The following is a 24,045-nucleotide window of genomic DNA, read 5'->3' as shown; positions in this document are numbered from 1 at the left end:
ACACAACTGTTTTTGTTAAAGATATTCGGTCTGTTCATAGGCTTTTTGATCTGCTACAATAATTCTAAAACTGGTCTCCGAATAAATCAGTCTAAATCATAAATACTTTGGCTAGGATCTTTAATTCAGAGAAAGGACTTAATTTTTAATCTAAAATTAAGCGCTGAGCCTGTCTACGCCTTGAGTGAATATTTTTCATACGATGAAGAACTTGCCACTAAAAAAACTTCTTTAAAAAATTGCCTAACTTAAAAAGACACTTAACATTTGGTCGTCTCGAGACGTATTTACATGTGGAGGGGTAAATATAGTCAAAACTTTAGCAATGGTCAAACTAACTTTTATTTTCAGTGTGTTTTAGACACTCCAAATGGGTTTACTGTTGAAGTAAACAACATAATATTTGATTACATATGGAGGTACAAGAATCCAAAACTCAGAAAAACGACTATAATTAAAACTAACAACGAGGGGAGACTTAATACGTTAGATTGTACATTATTTGATAAAGCATTAAAGATAGTATGGGCAAAGCACTTGTGGCCTAACCGTAAAAGACCATGGAAACTTATCCCAATGTCCTTACTTTCAATGTTGGCGGCAACATTCTTTTCCGGCGCAACTGTGACATCCAATATCTACCCCTAAATGAAAACTTACCAAAATTCTATCGAGATATAATTTCCCACTGGCAGAAAATTAATAGCACTAACGCGATAATAATCAGTTTATTTGAGTAAACAGTTGCAAGTCGTCTTTTTTTCACTGGTTGGAAAAAGTCGGCATTGAAAAACTCTCGTATCCTTTTCGACAACGAAAGTAACACCTTGACGCCTTTTAAAACTTTCATGTAGAAATGTAGAAATACAACGTCAAGAGTAATTTTCTACTGTATTACAGCTTTCTATCTGCAATACCACAGAAATGGAAAACTATACTGAAGCCGGAATGTCGTTTACCCTCAACTGAAGTCACTGAATACGTACCAGATGCAACTGAAAAGCTCACGTGCAAAACAATTTGCAATACACTACTCAGTCACCAACACTTCCCTCCTCCAACTGCACAGAAAAGACTCATTGAACGCGACAATATGTTTTCCTTGTTATTCAGTTAATTATATACATGAAAAAAATACCCTATTCTGATTGGCTGAGAGCAGTGCAGCTCAAGTGTAACACCAGTGCAAAAAGTGTTTCACGTCGTAATTATGGATTATGATCGGCTGAGAGACATTAAGAAATATTCTAGGCCAATGATATCACGTAAAATGATGAGGAAAATGTGTGGAAACTTTGAAAAAAGTTTTCCCGAATGAGAAAAAATGGCTTCAAGAACAATCCCGGCTCCAGGCGAATTTTTTCATGCAAGCGGCTCGTGCAATTTCAACTTTTTAAAAAATTCTCTCGTGCGAATTAATTCCAAATAACTCGAAACCGTATGATTACCTTTACTAATGTGGTTAATATTCGTTAACTATTTGTAAACGTTTTCCCATTTTCAAGAAAGAACCCATAAAATACTGTTTAGCGTCTTCCGCCTGTTTTCAGAGGTTTCTCACCTGGACAAGTTGCTTGTGGACAAGATGAACTGAATTCCATGCTTCTCGAAGCAATCACTATCGCGCTTATAATGAACCAAACTTTTTAACACTTAGGGAGTAGTTATTCATTGACTATTGTGGCATGTGACCTCGAAAAGTTCATCTTTGAAGTTAGACTGCGAAGTTCTTTAACGCTATACCGAAACTGCCCCACAGAGTTGTTTTATATAAAAAGATAATTTTTAGGTTATAAGACCACCTTAAACCGTGTTTTGTAGATCGACATTTGTGAACAATAGCGCAATTTTACGCACAGCACTCTCGACAGCTTGTACAGCGGAGAACTTTACAGTTGGCTAAACCTGAGAACACGGACTCGAATTTGAGATTTAAGTCAATAATACGCTTTTATATCAAGTCGACTCGTGTTGAATTCTCCACAACTTGCAGAAGCTTTATTCGTGCTTTCAGGTAACTCGAAACTATGTAGAAGCATGGAACATACTACTTCTTTATAACACGATTCACTTATTTATACTCTTGTCTTGGCTTTTCTCTCTGCCTCTTCTTCTTTATTTATAATACACTAATCCTTTTCAAGCCCATCCAATACAGTCATCATCATCATCAGCAGCAGCAGCAGCAGCAGCGTCGTCGTCGCAGCTGCCGCCGTACCACTACAACATATCACATTTATTTTTGAAGAAAGCAGTTGTTAAGAGTCTATTGCGCAGCATGTCACATTACCGATTGGCTACAATTTGTCTCTTGACGGAACACAATACAATCATTTACTCCAGTGTCAGTGTTTCAGGCCGGGGGTGGTCATTTCTAGCGAAGTTTTGTATGCAGAATTTTCGTAGGTGCTAATTTCTCGCGTTGCTTTATATTTCTCCTTGTAACTTGAATAACCATCCATTCTGTTGTAAGCCGCTTTTAACTCAGAAATCTTTGCAAGACATTTTTCAACATCAGAGATTCGGTCCATCATGCGTTGAAAGTCACCGCTCTTCATCAACGTATCTTGTTTCCAGTTTTCTTCCTTAGCATCTTCTTTATTTACTACGAGAAACAAAACGTTTATATCATCATGTGTTTGCTGTGCGTAATATGTTACATTTGTAGGAATAAAATTGTGCACAGTGCATCGATTAGTGGCAAACACATAAGTCAACAAATTAAGAACAGTTAACGACATTGTCGAGTGTAGAGACCGATGAGGGAATATATTTGGCATTTTTATCAGGCTTAGGTTTTCCTCGTCACTGAGGGCTTATTAAAAAACCCATCATTTTTTGGGGCTTCCTCTTCTGACAGTTTATCATCGCCCCTTCAGGCTTGGGCGTAAAACTATTGTGTTTGTATTGGCCAGTTTCCTTCCCCCTTGATTTTAGCGGAGTCCCGGCGGCCCTAATGGCCGCGAAGCGCAACACCATAACTATAGGAATAGAACCACTTGCATGCATAGAAATGGAAAACCATGCAACTGTTTTTTTTTCATGGTCAACATGGCGAGCGGCATGGATCTCTTACGACGACGACGGTGACGTCGCGTAACATTGGCGGCCACACTCCAGCTAATAGGTCGACCGAGATATGCAGCGTTGGTTTACAGCGTACATGTTTGATATTGGACATCCATATTATGGTCAATTGACACCCGTCAAACCAACGTATCCGCTGACCAGTATCACGTGACCATATCGTGGCTTCGGGTTTAGACCTTATGCGAGGTCAGGTAGATCTTCGTAGGAAAGATACAAGAAGAGAGTTAATTCGTGTCTTCATTCCAAAATCGTTTTGTTATCTCACGCAAGGTACATAAAACTAAAGAAAAAGCCCAAAATATAAGTTCCAAGTTACATAGACTAAACAAGCTACATGTATCAGCTCCAATTGCAATTTCATGATCGTTGCGGTTTAGACACTTGCTTATAATAGAAACATATAGGGGTTAGTCTTTCCCATTTATAAACACTCGATTAGTCTGCAAATATTCGAAGGGAGACTGGTCTTTTAAAGACAATTTTAGCATGTGTCTCGATTTTGATCTTGATGGAAAACGAATTAATAAAATGCAGTAAATGACACGAAGAGGTTTTATTAACGTGGTCCAGCTGGACCAAGCAAGCAGGTTTTTGAAAAATAGAGTAAGACTGTTTGCTGTCTATCCCGCGATCTGACCTCGGTTGGAATTCGGCCTGGTCCAAACGTCGTGCTTCTGCCGTGCCGAACTCAAATGAATTTGACCTGGCAATGGCACGGCAAAAGAACAGCGGTGACTTCAAACGTCGAATTTTATTCAGTCGCGCGGAAGATCAGAAAAAGTTTGCTTTGCTGAAGAACATAATAAAATGCTAGAAAGCAACAGCGGATGATGCAGCAGGTCATGAATTCAGTTCGGCACGGTAAGAGCACGCCGTTCGAAGCCAGGTCGCGCTACTACCGTGCGGCACCAGGCAAGGCCTGTCGTGCTATTCATACCGAAGTGAATGCAAGGTTTCAAACGTGGTGCCTTGAGGACCACCACATGTTATTTTAACTATAGAGGAGGTGATACCATTAGCATAACATTCTTGTTGTCAATTTCCTTAATACAGTAAGTAGACAACCAATTAATTGTTCTTGTTTCTACTCCACAGTATCTAAGTTTTGTAAGTAAAATAACATGGTCAACAGTATAGAAGGCAATTTTTCAAGATAGAAAACAAACAAATCATCATTCATTCATATTACAATAATGTGCAGCAAAATAACAGAGGCATAAATAGTTATATTGGGGTGAGTGCCCAGTTTTTTAAAATAAGTCTTTCTTGTTTATTTCTTCAGTTTCATATTTAACCTTGAATTTTAGGAGGTGTTCAGCTTCGTCTGCAGTCCCACAAGGACAGTTGTCCAACTCCTATATAAAAAATAGTGAACAGGCAGAAGCGAGCAATAAAGTGACTCTTGGAATCTGGACTGCAGGAGTCAATAAGAGGAGCGGGACTCTATTTACCTTTTTCGCGCAACTTGAGTGTACGCCTTTTCTGTCTGGAAAACAGTTCCCATAACAAGCCCATGGCAATCAAAGCAGCTAGGATACTCAACAAGATATACAGAGTCTTCTGGAAAGCCACTTGGCTTGCGCCAAACAGGTTTAAACGTGTACCCCACCAGGTCGATTCAGTGTCCTACAGTGATTGAAGAAATTATCACATTAAAGACAGTTATGTTTTCTCACCAGGAGACCTTACTCCAAGCGCCCCCAGCTGGAATAAGTTATGGAAAAAGCTGAGCTCAGAGGCGAAAATGACGGGAGTCTCACAAAAACCCACAAATATCGGCACTGGAGGGCAGTCAACATAGACATTTGATATTATTGTATTACAAGAGTTGCGAATTAACAAATTGACGTCAGTTTTCATGGGTCTGTCCTGTTATTGATCATAAATTTCGTCATAACATTGTCAAAGTAGCTGTGGATCTGCAGACTACTTTAATTTGACAATGTTATGACGAAATTCATTGTCAATAATAGGACAGACGCATTAAAAACTGACGTCAATTTGTTTTTTACGATAACAAATTGTCAAATGTCCGCTCTCGCTAGTTGACGCATCGCATAAATTATGAATTCATGCGTTTGTCCGCATATTGACAATGAAAATTAGCCATTGAGCGCGCGAGAATTTCTGCAGTTATCGTAAAAAATGTAATTCTTCATATCATGTCAACCAAAAACGATACATACTTGAATTGTTGAAGCTCTGATATATTTTAACACAGCCGGGTAAATGTCCAGTTCAATCTTTGTTTCACTTTCTGTTTTGATGCAGTAGTGTAGCGGGATGTGGCCTTCGTCCAACAGGTGCACCATGTAGATTCCGATTGAGAAAGGAAATTCGAGAATTCTGACTTGTTCCAAAATATCTGAGTACTTTGGGTGTTTGTTGGAAAGGTAGTTGGTAGTAAACACATCCAACAGTATACCCTCAACTTCATTGTTAGAGAGACCCGCAGAAAGTGCTTCAAGATCGTTGTACTCTAGTAACAGATAACATTAGGTGCTATTTTAATGTGGTTAATTTAAATACATGTTTAAGTTCCTGGGATGAAACAAAGTAGTGTAAAAAATATCCCAACCCCTGGAGCAAAGCGGGCAGTAAAATCATTTGCAAAGGAGATAACAAACGATTTCGAAAAACATTTGAGCAAGAAAGTTAACGTAAGTAAAGTAACATGACGTTTCGACGACTTCACGTCTAAAATGGACTCCCTGTATCAGACACGACGCAATACACCGTAAAGTTATGAAACTGGACTCTTCAACGTTGTATTGACGAAGACGACATGGATTTTGACGAAGCGGCTGAGTCAGCAGTGGCAAAACGGAAATTTCTGTTAATCAGAGTCATGCAGAAGAAGTTACTCCCCGAAGAGTCGGATGATGACGAAGAACAAGAAGAAGTAGAAAAAGAGGTTGAAGCCTCAGTGTGACACACTGAATTTGCCATGTGACTCGTTTAAGAGAGTGCGATTATAAGGTTTTACTCATTTTTTGTCAGACGGCACACAAGATAAACTGCTCCAATCATAATCAATCACCGGAGAGTGACAAGAAGGTTGTTTGTAGGAGTGCTTACCATAAAATATATCATGCTGAGAATAGGAAGCGAATCCTGGCTCGGCAAAAAAACTGGCGCACAGAGAACGCCGAGATTCTCAAAAACCCGTCGTAAAAGATAGTATGAACACAACGTGGAATAGATCACCAGGAGCCGGAGAACATATAGTCAAAAGAACAAGGAGTATGTCAGAAATTACCGAGGAAAATACTGCAATAACAAGAGGGAACGGTTAAAGAGATATTGGAGAGGTTATTATGCCAAGAACAACGAACGGATCAAGCAAAGACTTCGTGGTAAAAAACGAACAGAAATAGGAAAGAATATCACGCGTTCTTGGGCCTGGAACCAAGGGTCTGAGGGAGTGCGAATGGAAAAGAGTCTAGTTCCCAGCGAACAAGCGGTTACACTTTGAGGAATATCAAGAAAGTTACAATTATGTTCCGTGACTGCCTCGGAAAACAAAATAAAAAATATACTGTGAATTCTTTTCCTTGGATCGTTTCTTCTTTTTTTGCGTGCGGTTTACTTTGATTACGTAGCGGGTAAGTTTAAAACTCTGAGAATAAAGCCGAGGGTCTGGTTTATTCATTCCACATAAATAAATGTTATAAAAGGGATATCGGTGATCCTACTAAAATAATCTTTTTTTCTGTTTGTGTTTTGTGTGTGTGTTATAGAAGCCGTGTAATGTCTCTCGTATTTTAATTTTTGTTGATTGTTTTAAATGACCTCAAACACAATCACTTGACCGGTTTGACGTAGTAATAATGAACGAGGCATACGGCTTATTATATTTCACGCAGTGAAATGTAAATAAGACAAATTAGGAGTCTCGTTTGTTTAAGAAGGGGATTAATAAACCAAAGAAAGAGAAAAAGGTGTGGAAAGAGCGGGGGTGTCCTTTCATTCGTGTTAATCTTTTTTTTTTTTAATTTGCTTACATTACAGCACTTACAAAAAAGGACGCTACTTACAATGCAACACTTACAACAGTTACATTACCCTACTTACAATAAGGTGCTTGGACTAATTACACTAGAAGTATACAATAATTACATTAAAACGTCACATACAGACGTGCAGATGCCCAATTAACTCCCTTACAAGTTTAAATACCAAACTAAATGATAGAAAAATTATTTAACTTAACAATTATCCCACGGACTTCCATGACTTCCCTTGAATTAAACCTATACAAATTATAACAGAAGCTCCCACCTTTTATAAAAATCGCGAAGCTTTGGGTTCTTTATAGCAATTATTTTTTCAACTTCTTGTTTAGCTTCGACCTTGTGCAGAAATAGTCTAAAGTTTGGAGAGATCTTGTTCTTTCTACTCTCCCAAATAGTTATCTTACCGAGAATTATCAAATAATTTAGTACATCTGTCCTATGAAGAAGGCCAATTATGATGTCCTTTAAGGACAAAGATAAATTTTCACCACCAAGATCAGACCACCAGACTGTGAATCTATTCCAGAACGCCTGCACAGTGGAGCGGTTAAAGAAGAGGTGGTACAAATCTTCCGTGCAGGTTCCACAGAAAGAGCACCTGTCCGAATCACTTAAACCTATTTGGAATAATTTATCATTCGTAAACAAAATAAAATTCAACATTCTATTTTGGAATGACCAGACATACGTTTCACTTGCAATTCGATATGGAATAGAAAAAAGTTCTCGTGGATTTGAGAAGTTAAAATCAGCTGTCAGCTTTTTGAAGCTATTCGGAGTTTTCGCTTTGGTTGATATCAACATTGAATAAATTTGTTTGCACTTGCATACATATGCAATAAAAACTTTAGCTTTATACTCGAAGTTCATTGGGTCGAAATTACCCACTGTAAAAAAATTACCAGGACTTTTTGAACTCATATTTATGATAGAAGACCTCAAAGCTGTCCATGTCAGGAAATTAGTGCTAAGTCCTTTCTGTTTTAAGGACTCATAAGAACGTACATTATCAACATCAAACTGTAAATCATTCAAATAAATTATGCCCTTATTATGCCCTTAGAACTTTTCGTAAAAAACTGGTTGACTATTTATTCTTATATCCTTATTATTCCAAATAATGACGGTGTTCAGAATAATTAACATCAGAAAAGGTCGCTCAAAATTCCGCCTACCATCTAAGAAGCTCTAAGTAAAAATTACTAATAGTTAAATCAAGATCATTTACATTGTAATTGCATCTGAAGAGAAAACACCCTCCATAACTCTTTAAATTGTATTTTAGATAAGATAACCAAGGACCTTTCCCCTCATCTAAAAGACGCGGAATCCAGGACAATCTTAATGCTTTTATATGTGTTTCGAAGTCTGTAAGATTCAGTCCACCATTCTCTAAGGTGTTTATCACAGAAAACCTAGTGACTTTATCAGGGCTTTTCCATAAAGATTTAAACATCATTTTCTCCATTTAATAATTTCAGGTGGGGTTTCTATTATTGAAGAAACATATAATAGTTTTGGGATGAGAAAAGATTTAATGATTGCCACTTTACCAAATAGGGAGAGACCTCTCAATTTCCGTAAATTGGTCAATTTTTGACATTCATTTAGTCTATCATGGAAGTTTTGTTGTATAACTTGTTCTTGGTCACAGGAGAAATGAATACCTGAAGTCTTAACGCCAGAACACCATTCGAGGCCCAGAGGTGTCTCTAAAGAATTTCTATTCTTTTCAATCCACATAGCCTTGGTTTTTGAAATATTTATTTTTAAACTAGAACACTTTTCAAAGTTGTTAAGGGTTTGCATTATTTTTTCGACTGATGAAATATTGGCAAATGTGGCTATCATGTCATATGCATACAACAAAGACTTAGTTTCATCTTCCCCGATTTTTATCCCTTCGATCTGTTCATTTGCTCGTATAGATATAGCCATTATTTCAATGGCAATTAAGAATAAATACGGCGACAACGGGTCATCCCGTCTTAGATTTAGATTTAGATTTTGACCATAACCCTTAAGTGGGTATAGGGCCAGACATTCTCCTTCGCCATGTCACACGGTCACGAGCAGCCACTGTTGCCTCGCTCCATGAGCCAAAACCCAATGCTGTTCTTTCTTTTTCTGTGGTTCTCCGCCAAGTCTCTTTCGGTCTACCACGACTTCTTCTTCCCTCTGGGGCCCATGTTAATGCTGTCTTGGGATGTTTATTTGGATCCATTCTGAGAACGTGGCCGATGAACTTCCAGCGCCGCCGGAAGATTTGCTCACTTATGGTACTGATGTTTGCCCGCTTTCGAATCTCCTCATTTGATATTTTCATAGGCCAATAGATCTTCATAAGCCTTCTCAGACTTTTATGTAGAAATACGTCTAGCTTGGTCGCATCTCTTTTAGTCATACGCCATGTTTCACAACCGTATAACAGACTAGCTATAACGTTGGACTCAAAGATCTTCAGCTTAGTTTTCAATTTCAGTTGACTGCTCTTCCATATGTTTCTAAGCTTGCTGAATGCTGCTCCAAGTCTGCTTTTGATGTCTTCATCTGAACCCCCCTCCTGCGTCACTGTTCCTCCTAGATAAACAAATTTTGACACCATTTCCAGTTCTTTCCCATCGACCTGGACCTTTCTGCCTGCGGTGTTGTCCCAGCACATCATCATGGTCTTTGCTGTGTTTATCTTGAGGCCTAACGTCCCAGGTTGCTGACTTTAGGTTGGATATGACTTCTACTACCAGAGATCAGGGCTAGGTCGTCAGCAAAGTCAAGATCTTCTAGGAAGTTGTTGAACTTCCGTCTGATGCCTGTGTTCCCATGTTTGGTGGTCTTTCTCGTAACCCAGTCCACAACAAGCAGGAAAAGAAACCCAGACATACAACAACCCTGTTTTAAAACACCGATTTTGATCTCGAACCAATCGTGCACACCTGACCCATCAATTACAGCGCATTCACTCCGACTGTACATCACTTTCACCATTGTCACAATCTTCTCAGGAATGCTGTAACTTCCCATAATCCTCCATAGTACAGAACGATGTACAGAATCATATGCTTTCTCGAAGTCGACAAAGCAGACATAAAGGTTGGCGTTCTATTCAATACACTGTTCAATGATATTGCGCAGTATAAATATTTGTTCCGTTGTACCGCGGCCCTTCCTGAAACCTGCCTGTTCTTGGCGCAATTTATTATCAATTCCATCCCGCATTCGTGTAATTATGATTCTGCCTAGAACTTTTGCTGCAACCACCATAGGCGTTATGCCTCTCCAACTGTTGCATTCGGTGAGATCGCCTTTCTTTGGTAGTTTCATTATCAATCTCCATTGCCAGTCCTTGGGTATTTGTTCTTGCTCCCACACCTTATGCAAGAAGTAGTGTAAGACATCCACAGATGTTTCCAAATCTGCAGTTCCGTTCTTCATCTCCTTAAAGGCTGCATAGATTTCAGTCTTTGTTGGTGCATCAACGTCAATAATTGCTTCAGATTCAGGAATTACATCCTCGTCATCAAACTCTCCTGTATCTTCTGGTGCTGGACGATTCAAGACTTTAAAGAAATGCTCCTTCCATCGTTTTTGAATTTCGTCTTGTTTTGTCGGCAGCACTCCCTCTTTGCTCTTTATCATATCCATGGTCTTGCCCTTCTTGGTTGACAGTTTCCTGGTAGCGTCATAAACTGTTTTAAGGTGGCCCTGCTCTGCAGCTTTCTGTGCTTCCTCGGCGACCTTCTCTACCCAGTCATTCTTGTCTTTCTTGAACTGTTTCTTCACCTCCTTGTTTTTGGTTGAATATGCATTTCTGAGCTGCTCCCTGACCCTTTTTTGATCTGGTGGAATCCATTTTCCTTTTCAACTCTCTCCTGTGATCCATTTTCTTCCAGCTTTCAGCACTGATCCATGGTTTGTTTGACCTTGACTGAAACCCCAAAACCTTTTCAGCTGTTTTTTGGTAAGTTTGCTTGATCTTCTTCCAGTCATTTTCCACATCTTGAGCATGATCATCACTGTTATTGGCCTCATCATTTGCTAGGCAGCTAAATCTGCTCCGAAGTTCGATTTTAAAACTCTGCGCCACTTCAGGCACTTTGAGCTTGGCCGTGTTGTACTTCCTTAATCTGTTTTTGTTCTTCTCAACTCTACACAGCTGCAACTTGATCTTTGCGATGATTAGGTGGTGATCGCTGTTGATATCGGCTCCACGAAATGCACGGGTGTCTAGTACTGATCTTCTAAACTTTCCACACACGGCCACATGATCGATCTGGTTCTTGGTGCGGGCGTCTGGTGATACCCATGTGTGCTTGTGGATATCCTTATGGGGAAACAAAGTGGTTGTGATGACCACATTGTTGCTTGCGCACAGTTCGACGAAGCGTTCCCCATTTTCTGATCTCTCCCCATGCAGTCCGTGGTGGCCCACCACTCCTTCTTCACCATCTTGTTGATCTCCAACCTTCGCATTCCAATCCCCCATCAGGATCACTATATCATGTTTTGGGATTTTGTCAAGGACTTTTTGCACCTGCTCATAGAGGACATCTTTTTCCTCTTCCTCGGCGTCGTTTGTGGGAGCATACACTTGGACAATGCTAGTTCTGATATAACGCGAGTTGAACCGTGCAGTGATAATTCGATCATTCACAGGTGACCAAGAAATTAAACAGCTGGCTGCCTTCCTACTCAACAACATGGCTACACCACTCAGGTGTGCATCATCGTCCCTTCCTGAGTACAGCAACGTTTCGCCTGTTTGTATCCTCATCCGCCCAAAACCAGCCCATCTGCATTCACTGATTCCCAGTACATCGATGTCGTATTTCCTCATCTCTCTTGCTACAACTGCTGTTTTCCCTATTCGGTACATCGTTCGGACGTTCCACGTTCCTATCTCCATAATAGATTTGGGTGTAGCCAACAACTCTATCGGAGAACAGGCTTCCTTTCGGCTTACACCTGTTCCCGTCATCAACCCATCCTCCCATGTGATAAAATTGTCATTTGGAGCTAGGCAAGTAGTTGTGCTGTTCCCCATGTAACATTGCTTGTTAGAATTTCCGGTTTCCGTAATCGATAATTTTTTTACGGGATGGGGGGATTGGCCCCATGCCCAACCCCCAACCTGGAGGGTCTGTGTTTTCTGTCAGGGTGTCCTTCCCTTAGCCACAATATCCCGTTATTTGAAAGGCGCCGGATACCCGCCTTTTGCAGTTGTCGCTCGGCTGCAGCACAACTGCATTACCGGGGTTATGACGAGGACATGCGACAGCCGACTTGGTGGCAGAGCCTTTGACTTACCCCCCTTTTAAGTTGAAAAGGAGGAGAGAAAAACCATTGTTGAGGAAACAGCTAGAGAGGTTATTGAAAAACGTCTGAATCCACCTTATGAAGGAAGGGCCAAAATCAAAACGCTCTAGTGCTTTATAAAGAAAGTTATGTTCAATGGAATCAAAGGCTTTTTCAAAATCTATGAAGAGTAAAACACCTGGAAGCTTTAATGCTTCTGTATGGGCGATAATATTTAAGAGTGAACGAGCGGTTTCTCCGATAAACCTACCCTTCATAAAGCCAGATTGATTTGAATGAATTATACCTGGGAGAACATTTATTCTGTTTGCGATGACCCCACTCACAATTTTAGAATCGACATTGATTAAAGAGATTGGTCTCCAGTTTTCCAAAAACATTCTATCCTTCCCTTTTTTTGTCGATCAAGGTGATGACAGCCTGCTGTTGGGAGCTTGGCATTTGCCCTAACACAAAAGAATGATTAAAGACCTCTGTCATAAACACTCCAACAGGATTCCAGAAGATTTTATAAAATTCAGCAGGAATTCCATCATTTCCAGGAGTTTTCCTTGCGTCAAATGTGTCAAGTGCTTCAACACACTCCTCTGCGGTAATATGACTTTCACAACTTAATCTTTCTTTTTCTGATAACGCTGGGATGTTTGGATTTCCAAGGAAAAGATCTAATACATCAGATTGACTTACATTCAATTTGCTGCTATATAACTTCTTATAATACTCCGAGGAGGAATCTAATATCTTTTGATAGTTCTTGGTAATGACTCCACTTAAGCAAAGCTTCCTTATGTGTTTTCTGGTATAATTTCTTTTTTCCAAACTCAAAAAATATTTTGTACTCTTTTCGCCATATTCATACCACCTTGCCCTCGCACTTACTATTAAACCATTAGCTTTTTCCTCATATAAATTCTCCAATTCCGCTTTACATTCCTCAAGAATATTTTCAACTTCTTCACAGGGGTTCTGCTCAAACTGTGTTTGCGCAATTTGCATCTTTCTTTGCAATTTTTCTTTTTTCTCCCTTTTGGTTTTAGCTCTTACTTTTGAATAGTTTATCGAAAACATGCGCGCACTATATTTTATCCAGTTCCAAGCAACTCTAATATCTGAGAACTCCTGACCCTCCTTTTTCCATTTTCCAAAAATCTCATCAGTCAAAAGCGAAGTATTCATTTTCCAAAAACCCGTGCCTCGCTTACATTCCTCAAGTTCCTGTAAGTGTAGAAGAATTGCCGAGTGGTCAGTTCTAATAGCGGCGATAATATCGACATCTTTAATTAAATCCTGTAGTGAATTTGAGATAAGCCAATAGTCTAATCTACAGAAAATAAATGGAGGTTTTCGTGACCAAGTAAAGCTTTTTGTTTGAGGATTTTCTATACGCCATACGTCATTCGTGTTAATCTGATAATAGTCCCAACTAGATTAACTTTAAGAATGTTAAAAAACATTGGCAGAAGTCTTATATTTGCATTATATTGTCTATAAAAAAACACATTCAGACGTTGACTTGAAACCAAAACATGGACAGCACATTTGAAATCGTATACGCACCTTGAGTGTAAAGTGGCTGAAATTGAACAATTGTTGGAAATTAAAGAAAAAAGAATTCGGAGAATTGGAAAAAAAAGAACTAAAACAGAAAGAAAAGAACAAAGCAAAAGCAAGAATAAGACCAGAGCGATCAAGGGAAAAAGTATTCGCAGCAAAGAGGCGGTATCGGGAAAACCACAAAGAAGAAATAAAACGCAAAATGAAAGAAAAAAACCCAGAAAGAACTAGAAAAGCACGTGGAGAACATTTTAAATTTGGAAGAAGAGTATGGGATGCAGGAACAATATGAAGTTGTGATTCTGAGCCCTCACAAAACACAAATCCACGCAAAGCCTTACAGAAACAAACTTTCTCCCTAGTATTGTCCAATCGATTCGCACAAACACATTTCTCGTTATTGATTAGTAGAAAATTCAGAGCGCACGGTCACCAGAACCCGCACATGTCCTGCTATGTCCATTTAGAGATAATTTTTGTGAAATAGAGTTGTTCAAAAAAATGTCACTGTCTGGCGTTATTTTTTCTTTTCAGTCCGTTTTAGGGTAGTCCATTAATTTGGGTAGTCCACTGGGGTGGTCCATGAACTGGGGGTCAGTGTTCTGTTCATCACCCATAATTCTGAGTTAAACAAACATGGTTTCCCGCAATCAAGTACACATTCGCACAAAGCTTCCAAAAAAAAAAAAACCTAGAAATGTTTCTTTGCAACCGATCTCTCAATTCGGTTGTGCATCAATTAGAGTAGAGAAAAATATGTATTTAATTTATTCAAGGTCTTAGTTATTTTGCTTTGATCGAAACGTACCGTGGTTTTCTCGATTAAACGCCGAGTCGCTAATAAACGCTTGTTCTCAAGGTGGAGGCTTAAATATGTCTCTAGTGGAAACATTCCAAGTATAATGAGCTGTGAGTATGGCAAACTCTATGGTTGTCAAAAATAATGAACTGAAGCCTTACTTTGTAAATATGAAGCTAAAATAAGAGTCAATAAACGCCGGGTTTGCTCCGCTTGAAAAGAAAATTAAAACTTCCCTGTCTCGGTTCAGTAATATATTATCCCCTCTATATTATGAGGCCGGGGGTACTCCCTTGCTATATAGGTATGTGCGGCCCCAAAGGGTATGGTTTTTCAGCCGCCGGTTTTGGTCGTAAATAGGGTATGGTTTTTGCACTCTAGTCTTGAACTGGGTATGTTTTTTAGAAGAAGCTATACTTTTTCATCATCATCGATAGGACCATCAACAGAAGCCCTTCATAAATTATGTTTAGGGCAACTGTGCCCGGCCGCAACGGTCATAAATACGATATCGAATTTTTGGTCAGGTCATAAATAGGGCAAGGGTTTTGGGAAGCGGGCCGCACACCCCCAACCACCACCTCCCAGATCGTGAGATTAGTAACGAGTCTGTTTCATTTGGAATTGCCGTGGTGAGGATTTTCTCTTTTGTCATTTTAAAATTCTAAAATAGATCAGACTACTTACGCTCAACGATAGCCCCTTGCTTGATCCCTTCTGAATGGCCTTGACTGCCAGCTAATACACCAAGCTGAGTGATGAAACAAATACAACACATATCATATGACAAGACTGATCACCTTCACCTACAAAATTATTCTGCTTGAGCCTGCAGTGCAGCCTTTTTTTGGTGGGAAAGCGTTAGATAATTTTGCATGTGAAAACGAGTGCCATTTTGGACTCGTAAAACTTAGAGAATACGAGAGGACGAGGGTCACTGCCATCCCCTAGATCACTTTCACAAGATAGCTCTCGCCCGTTCCTAAAATGTGCTCGTTCACTCAAAATACACCTGCATTGTGAAATAATTGCGCTGGTCACTAATAAAGTAATGTGTTCCAGTACAAAGTGAACTGCCCTTGAACCCTTGTGCTCATACTAATTGACTTTCACTACTCTTGATCCACTTTGTAGACAGCTATCTTATACAGAGCCCCTTAGTAGTACAACACGTGAGATTGGGAAATATCTGAAGTTCATGATTAGCAAAAACGGCCTTGAGGGCAACAAATAATGCGACTTTGTTTAGTGTGGAGCGAGGCAGCCAAACCAAATGCCTGGAAACGAAACTCAAACGTTATCATTAAGACACGTTTTTCTCAGCTAAAGTCACATTAACTCGACAATTCAAAATTACAGTAGAATGGTCGTTCTGTATAGTCTTCGATTCCCATTTTGGTAAAGGGGAGATCAAGATCTGACTGGAATACAGAATGGTTATCTGGACAGTTTATCACCCTGGATGTTTTGCAGTCATCAGCATATAACGACACAGTATTCCCAGGCATAACTACTTCAGGCAGGTCACTAATGAAAATTACAAAAAGCAAGGGACCCAATATAGAGCCCTGAGGTACGCCCATGGTACTCCATGTAGAACTCATTTCCTCTATAACAACTCTCAGCTCTTCGTTGGTGAGAAAGTCCCTAGTATGGATAGTGTGGAGAGATACCGAGAAAACAGCTGATTTTTTTTCCAGCAGAGTAACTGGTTCTTTACGTTGATTACACCAGTGGGTGCCACCATGTAGAAACCTCTCCACAGCATACGAAGTTCCCTGGTTGCTCCTGGTTGGTCGATGGTTCCAGTAAGAATTTTAAGGTCACTATTTTTTTTTTTTAAATTTAGAAAGCCCTGACGAAGCATTAGAGGAGACACGATATCCGTATATTTACTAACCAAGATGATGGTGTTTGGGCGGATTCTGATTTTTGTGAAACGTAGCGGGTTTATGGTTTAGTGCAACAGGATGTGCCGCAAAGCGGCTCTATGTCAAGTTATGAGAAAAGCTAAAGCCAATTTGTGCTAATCCAAACAGGGGAGCTGCTGGGCTATGTTCTGAAGTTACATTTAGGAACATCGTAATCGGCTCTTATAAAGATCAGGCCGTGCTTTGCATAGGTGTGCAGGCTTGAAATCGAAAGTAATTGGACTTGGCTCTACTAGCGTATTGAGATGCGGAGAGTGCTGCTTGGTCACTTTAAAGCTACTAAGGCGGTTGGACATTACTTGAAATATGCGATAGCTTTTTTTTTTGAAAGAGCATTAGCATGTTAATGGTAGGTCTCTCAAACGACTAACCTTTTTGTTGACGATGACTTTGTGGTCTTTAACAGTTCCAAATGTCAGAGCGGTTGTCATTATCGCAGTTAGGTAGGCCATGACAGCAACGCCCATAAACATCCACACTACACTTAGAACACGGGCTAACAAGAACTTAGGGGCTTTATCTCCATACCTACATAGATTCAAATGAAATGAAACTTTTGGTCTCAAGTACAGGCGACATATTCTAGATTTTCCTTCGGAGAAAAAATTTCAGTGTACAGTCGAACCTTCCGTAAGCGACCACCCAAAATGTCAAGCCTAGGTGGTCGCTTATGAGAGCTTAGACCATGTTAGGTCAAAATTTTGCCTCATTAGCAAACTTTTAGCTCTAAAAGAGGTCACGGTCGATTACGAGAGGTGGTCGCTTACGAGAGATTCCAAATATAGTGATTTGACCAGGAAACTTTTGGTATTATAGAAAACATGTCGCTGAGGAGAGGTGGTCGCAACCGGAGGTTCGACTGTAGTGCGAAGACCCGTATTGGCAAAACGTGATTCGCCCGTGGTTATATGAAAATAATCACCAGACTTTGGCAGGTTTGCCGGCAGCTTGGTTAATCATTTCCGTATTCTCTCTACGTACAACTTGCCTCCTTCATTGTTCAATTTCATGTACGTATACTTGCCTGAGTCGCCGACTATGGTCGAATGACAAGGGGCAAATCATGTTGGGCTGAAATTTTTCGTCCATGTGATCATAAAACACTGGCAAACTTGCTAGCCTGTTAGTTTTTTTTATTCCCGCAATCTTACTATAGCTTGTCTCTATTTTTATTGATATCCACGAACACTGGTGAATCACATTTAGTACATTTTGAACACTGGTCTACGCTGTGTATTGAAATAGGCCGAAAACTGGTGATCTATCCTGCACGTAGATTCAGATCAATTTATAAGATCTTATGACCATTAAAATGTGTTAACCACGTTTCTGGAAGTCTATTTTCCAAGTATCGGGCTCGCCAAAGAACAAATTGCGAATAAAAATACACGTATATATATGCTACCAGCGGATCAGTTTTACATCTTTATTTATTTTTTTTAAACGCAATTAAAATAAAGTGTATGTGTGTGTTTGTGTGTGTAATAAAACTGTTTTATACACTACCGCGTTTAATAGGAGGTGAAGCATTCAAAACGCTCATTTGCATGGATTAAAACGATGCCTGTGATTCAACTGACTAAAGCCGATAAATTGACGTAAAAAAAGTAATGAACAGAAGCATATGTGGTTCGGATACCAACTTAGGGATCTGTTAATAGCCATGATAATCAAAGCGCTTTGTAAAGCATCTTGACTACATCGACTTACCCAACGGTTGTCATAGTGACGAATGCCCACCATATCCCTTCTAAAGAGCCACGACAGAAACTTGGTGGAAATTCCTTTGGGTTGGATCTAAAATCCTATCAACACCAACAAATTGCGAGCAAGTTACATATTTACCAATGTGTTAAGATCGTTAAAACAACGACAATTAATTTTTTGGCACAAGGAGGAATAAATGTTAATATTCGAGCGGAGTCTTCAAAAACGTATCTTGCAAAGGTTCGTACTCTTTTAAGTTATCTGCTTATAGTCGAAGTCAGTTTACGAGTACTTTATACGAATCGAAATGCGAGACGCAAGTCTGTAAAAATTCTCTTGAAGTCAGCCCCATGGCTGTCTCTCGTCACACCGCATTTCGAGGTTTTTGGACTGTAAAACATCCCGACCATAGTTCAAATATCGTGACTCACCATCCCTCCCTTAACAAACTGTTTTCGATCCTATTAGCGCTATCATTAGCGTTTTTATGAAGGGGGAATATTTTTCTCACATTATTATATCTTGGCCCATCTTCATAATAGACCATTTCCGAGTTGCCTGTGTCAAAACGAGTCTAAGTGCGGAACCACTCATATGGAAACGAGTTCCGGCTTCAAGGTCATTTTCATGCAAATCAAACTCATTTTCCTAAGCCGAAAGGTTTTGCACGTAGACTTGTTTTGAAACAGAGGCACAAGGAAACATTAACAAGCGCTTACACAAGCGATGCGCCTTAGTAGGACAAAGACGAATTAAAGGAAAATGTGTCATCATTCAGCATGCATAACTTGCTGCCAGATTGTCAAGTGAGATTTCAGCACAAAAGCTGGAAGTGAACAGCAAAAGGGAAGACGAACTACTAGGGAAGCGTGGATGTGTAGTAATGAACGAAAATGGAGAGGATGTGACATTTCTGCCGTGTAAACGGGCTGGTAGTGACAGGGTCGCTGTTCACAAAGATAGACTGATATAAACTACCAGATAGATCATGTAATGGTACGACGTGGCATGAGAACGTCATTCACTACTTGACACACTACTTGGCGGATAAATTAGTCATAGGGAGAACGAAACAACAGACAAACCATGGATCCGCAGACTCTAATTGAGAGCGCGGATTATAACGAACGAAAGAAAGAAAAGATGGAACGGCGGTTATAATTACAGGGACAGAGAGGTAAAGAGAAGCGCCCGAGTGGCCGGACACATCCATCAAACCAATATATATAGAAGACAGTGATGTGACACATGCAGTTAGACGAAATATAAGAGGTCCATCTAAGAATATGGTTTGCGAAGAAGAAAACAACTACACTGAAGAGAACGAAGCAGCAGGAGATGACTTGAGAGCTGAGCTCCTATAGGCTGACGTAGAGGAAACATCCCAAAGGTGGACGAAAATTGTTAACTTCCCGTGTGAGGAGAAAATGCCATCCGTCTAGAAGAAACGACTTCTTTGCAAGATTTTCAAGAAAGGCAATATGAGGGATTGAAACAACTGGAGAGGAATTACGTTGCTGTCAGTCATAAGTTAAGTCAGGCGCCCTGCTAAAGCAGGAACCCATGACCTGTTCACGTCTTTAAATCAGAATGCTGATAGAGAGGTAGCAAGTTTCGCAAAGAGCAAGCTTGATTCAGACCTTACAGGGGTACAAAGGAACAGATGATTATTTTGAGGAACAGCCTGAATGAAAATCATCGTCATCATGAAAAGTTATGGGATACCTGAGAAGATGATGAGGACAATCATGGAGATTTTTCAGGATTTAAAGTGTGCCGTTGTAGATGAGCGTGAGTGGTTCAAAATTAGAGTAGATGTTAAACAAGGATGTATTTTGTCGGGATTTCTATTCCTACTTGTTTTAGACTGGATAATTAGGAGAACAGCAGAAGACGAAGTGACAATCAGGTGCTGGAATTTCAGCACCTTCCTTGAAAACCTCGACTTCTATGAGTGATCTGAGTGAAAAGACAGGACGGAGAGGTTAAAGTATGAGGCGGCCAAAGTTGGGATGAGGCTTAATACCAGAAGGTGTAAGACGCTCAGGCGTAAGCAAGCTAGACTCTGAGGTGTCTCCGTATTAGAAACCTAGCTCATCAGCTGTGAGGTCAGACAGTTCACAGCTTAGCGTCACTTCTCGCACCGATGAACTTATTGATTGTTTGCGAAGGGGGTTTTTCCTAATTTTTTCATAACTAAACTCCGATCGCTCTCTGTTGTCTCCACAACCGTGCTTAACGTTTCTTAAATGGCATTAACTATTTTACCCTAAAATGTAGTTTGACTCACCAGTGCCCAGATTAGAATTCCAAATATTGCGTTTAAAAGAAGAGTAAGCACAAGCACCGTCCAGGTTTGGAAGAATTCATGTATAACATTCCATTTTGCCCCTTGTTCAAGGTGTGTTCGGTTCTTGGACACTGCTATACCCGGCGATGGAAAAAGTTCCTGGAAACGAGCTTTATTGTATGGATTTCTTTTAACGTGTTTACCAAGGACAGGAAAGACAAAGTCTATTTCATCAGACTTCATACATTCACTTAGTTCCGTGAAATTCATTGCTTCGCGGCTGTAGTTTAACGAATTGCTAGAGTTTATTCCGCAGCATCTGCAGCATTTATTGATTATGTCTTTAAATGCATCATGAAAAACGCCTGTCATGTTTCCTTCTTCGTCTTTCATGAGGTACGGCGGATAATCGATCCAACAAATAGAAAAGCTGCTAATCTGCTCACCTGCACATCCGTTCTGTGGCGCCTTCGTTGGGTTAATTGTCGTACCGATAGTCGAAGTGTAGTGACGGCCAACAGGCGAGGGGTTAATGACTGACGATGAAAGACCATTTTTGGATGAATAAACTGTGTTATGAGCAGAAACGGTTACTGAAGTTGTTTGAACATCAGCTTCAACTAAGGACCAAAAGAAATAGGTAAGGGCTAACTGCAGCCTCGACATGATTTCGTAAGGTTTTGTGCTTGGAAACTATCCACGATCTTTCATTCTCTCTTGAAGTTTTTTCCTCTCAACTGCTTGGACGAACTTCAAGCGAAATGTGCTATCGACAAAAGAAAAATTTCATTGAATGTTAACTGTTGTGAGGGTTTTTTCATTTTAACCAGCTCAGTCTGTGTCAACAATTTCCTATTGGCTTAATTTGAGACTGTCAAATACGTTGCGCAAAAAATCCCTATTGAAAGTGCGCCAGTTCGTCTGTCACTTATTAATTTACGTGTGCAAGCAGGCTCAGAGATAAGCCATTTTCAGAATACTAAAATTCTAACAAGGCGCTGAGACGAACGGACATAAAACAAAAAAATTAATAATATCGAGACTGAGAAATGAATAATTCGCTTGTTTCGAAAACGGTCCAAGTTATCTTTATCATTTTCCTAATTTTTCACAGGGCCTATCAGATAAGCAATTGTGTAGTAAAACACCTGCCTTGGTTTTAAAGACCATTGAATAATATTTTTGGTTGTTTAATCTGTGAAAGCAGCTGCAAAATATAATTACCAATAACATTTGGAACCTACAAGTGAAAACTTTATCTTGTGGCATATTATCGTATTCCAAAAGGGTTGATTTGATATCATGTGTTATGAGTAACTGAATCACTAATGGTGTGCGAAACAACTACTTCGAATAATTTAACTGAACATAGCATTAACAGATTGATTGAGATTGCCCTACACTTTCTGGCGTTTGCGACAAAGCCTACCTTACAAGGACAAGTAATGATAAATTATACCACATACGCTATTCCTGGTTCCAATACAGTGGAAGCCCTTGTCTGAAATCTGACAGTCAAAAGCTCGATAAACTATAAATGATAGAGCTCTAAGGTACATTTATAGTGGCCGATCGCCTACAAATGCTGGGGAATTAACTGAAAGAACTGGCTACACTCTAGCTGATCGACGTATACAAGATATGTTAATCTTAGCTTTTAAAGCTGTCAAAAACCTTGTTCCTACATATTTAAGTGACTTGTTTACTATTCGTGAGAACATTAAGAATCTAAGGGACACCAACAAGCTTGTCATCCCTAAAGTTAACACCACCCATTATGGGACTAAGTCCGCGGCCTACACTGCTTCAAAAGCTTGGAATTCACTTCTGGATACACTACGTTGTATGAAGACACCTAAAGATTTTAAGATTGCGGCTAGATCTATTGTAAATTTACATATGTAAACCAGTCATAGCTATTATATATTTATATCTTTTTTTTATATCTTTTAATTTTCTTTCGTTTAAAGTTATTTTTCTCTGTAAATTAGCATAATCTTGCTAGAGGCCTAATCAGCCTCATCAACCCGAGTTGAAATAAAGTTATCTATCTATCTATCTATCTATCTATCTATCTATCTATCTATCTATCTATCTATCTATCTATCTATCTATCTATCTATCTAAGCTCTTTCTATGAACCACACGAGTAACACGATATGGCATCGAATTATAAGGGTTTATATGGGATTTTCTACAAGATATCCATGGAGGTAGTTCAAAGTGAAAATACTCAATAAAAATGGCTTACCTTATTCCATACGTGCGTTGTTTGCTTCTGGTGTGGTAATTTTGCCGATTTAACTTGATTTAAGCGACTTTTTTGAACTCCGGTTTCCTCTTAAAATCCTCTCTTTATAAAGGGAAAACGGAATTCAAAAAAGGTCGCTTAAATCAAGTTAAATTGGCAAAATTACCACACCAGGAGCAAACAACACACGTATGGAATAAGGTAAGCCATTTTTATTGAGAATTTTCACTTTGAACCACCTGCATGGATATCTTGTAGACTAGCAGTAACCAATAGTTAGGAAGTGCTGGCGGCTATGTCTGTTGCGAGATGGAACAGACATTGAGGATAGCGTGGGAGAAGCGAGGGAGACGCGCGGGGCTGTGGGTTCCTGCTGTTGATTTTTGCAGTTGCGTATTTCAGTTCCTTCTTAGATGTATTTGATGGTATTCTCATGCAAATTTGCGCCCTATAAATTTTAATTATTACTATTTTAAAAAATATGTTAATGAAATGCATTATTATTATTAGTTGTTGTTGTTGCTAATATTATTACTATTACTGTTATTATTGTTGCTGTTGTTGTTACTATTATTGTTATTGTTATTATTATTATTATTATTATTATTATTATTATTATTGTTAGGGTTACTGAAATAATTATTTTTGTATTTTAGAGGTAGAACATCCAGAAAGTTGTTCTTCCTCAAGTGGCTAATGGAATACGAATTTGGAAATGTAGGTCTTTGAGGGAGATGGGAAAACCGCCGGAAAACTCTTGGAGGAAGGACAAGAACCAAAACTTGACTCAACGCCCAAATGGCTTGGACGCAAAGAAGACGCAATTTAAATGGAATGAAAATTTTATTGAAAATAAACGCAATTACAAAACAGTAACACGTGTTCAAGAACAGTAAATAACAGGAACATGTGTACAAGTAAAAATTCAAATATTTTCTCTTGGATCTCTTCTGTAGTACTCGGCATAATTTAGCTTTGCGAATTCTAGAAGGTTCTCTGTCTCTCTTGCACATTCGACGAGCCATCTTTGAGTTATTTTTTAATGTACTCCTACGTGATTTAAGTCTGAAGGTATCAATTTCGAATGTAATAAT

General features: G+C 39.4%; 1 protein-coding gene across 1 annotated transcript; it reads right to left on the bottom strand.

Annotated features, from left to right (window-relative positions):
- Positions 1-1,265: 1,265 nt before the first annotated feature.
- On the bottom strand, positions 1,266-22,576 carry LOC145469959 (uncharacterized). The gene is made up of 9 exons (XM_081453785.1): positions 22,538-22,576; positions 22,167-22,501; positions 20,701-21,466; positions 18,414-18,508; positions 17,075-17,231; positions 15,460-15,523; positions 5,277-5,569; positions 4,542-4,716; positions 1,266-2,605 (listed from the first exon to the last, which is right to left on the bottom strand). The coding sequence occupies exons 3-9, from the start codon at positions 21,364-21,366 to the stop codon at positions 2,346-2,348; spliced, it is 1,710 nt and encodes a 569-aa protein (XP_081309911.1). The 5' UTR covers positions 21,367-21,466; positions 22,167-22,501; positions 22,538-22,576; the 3' UTR covers positions 1,266-2,345.
- Between the last annotated feature and the right edge of the window lie 1,469 nt (positions 22,577-24,045).

Source organism: Orbicella franksi, chromosome 15, assembly GCF_964199315.1.
Source record: "Orbicella franksi chromosome 15, jaOrbFran1.1, whole genome shotgun sequence".
In the NCBI taxonomy this organism is placed as follows: domain Eukaryota; kingdom Metazoa; phylum Cnidaria; class Anthozoa; order Scleractinia; family Merulinidae; genus Orbicella; species Orbicella franksi.
The sequence above is the reverse complement of the archived record's forward strand: the minus strand, read 5'-3'. Positions and strand labels throughout refer to the sequence as shown.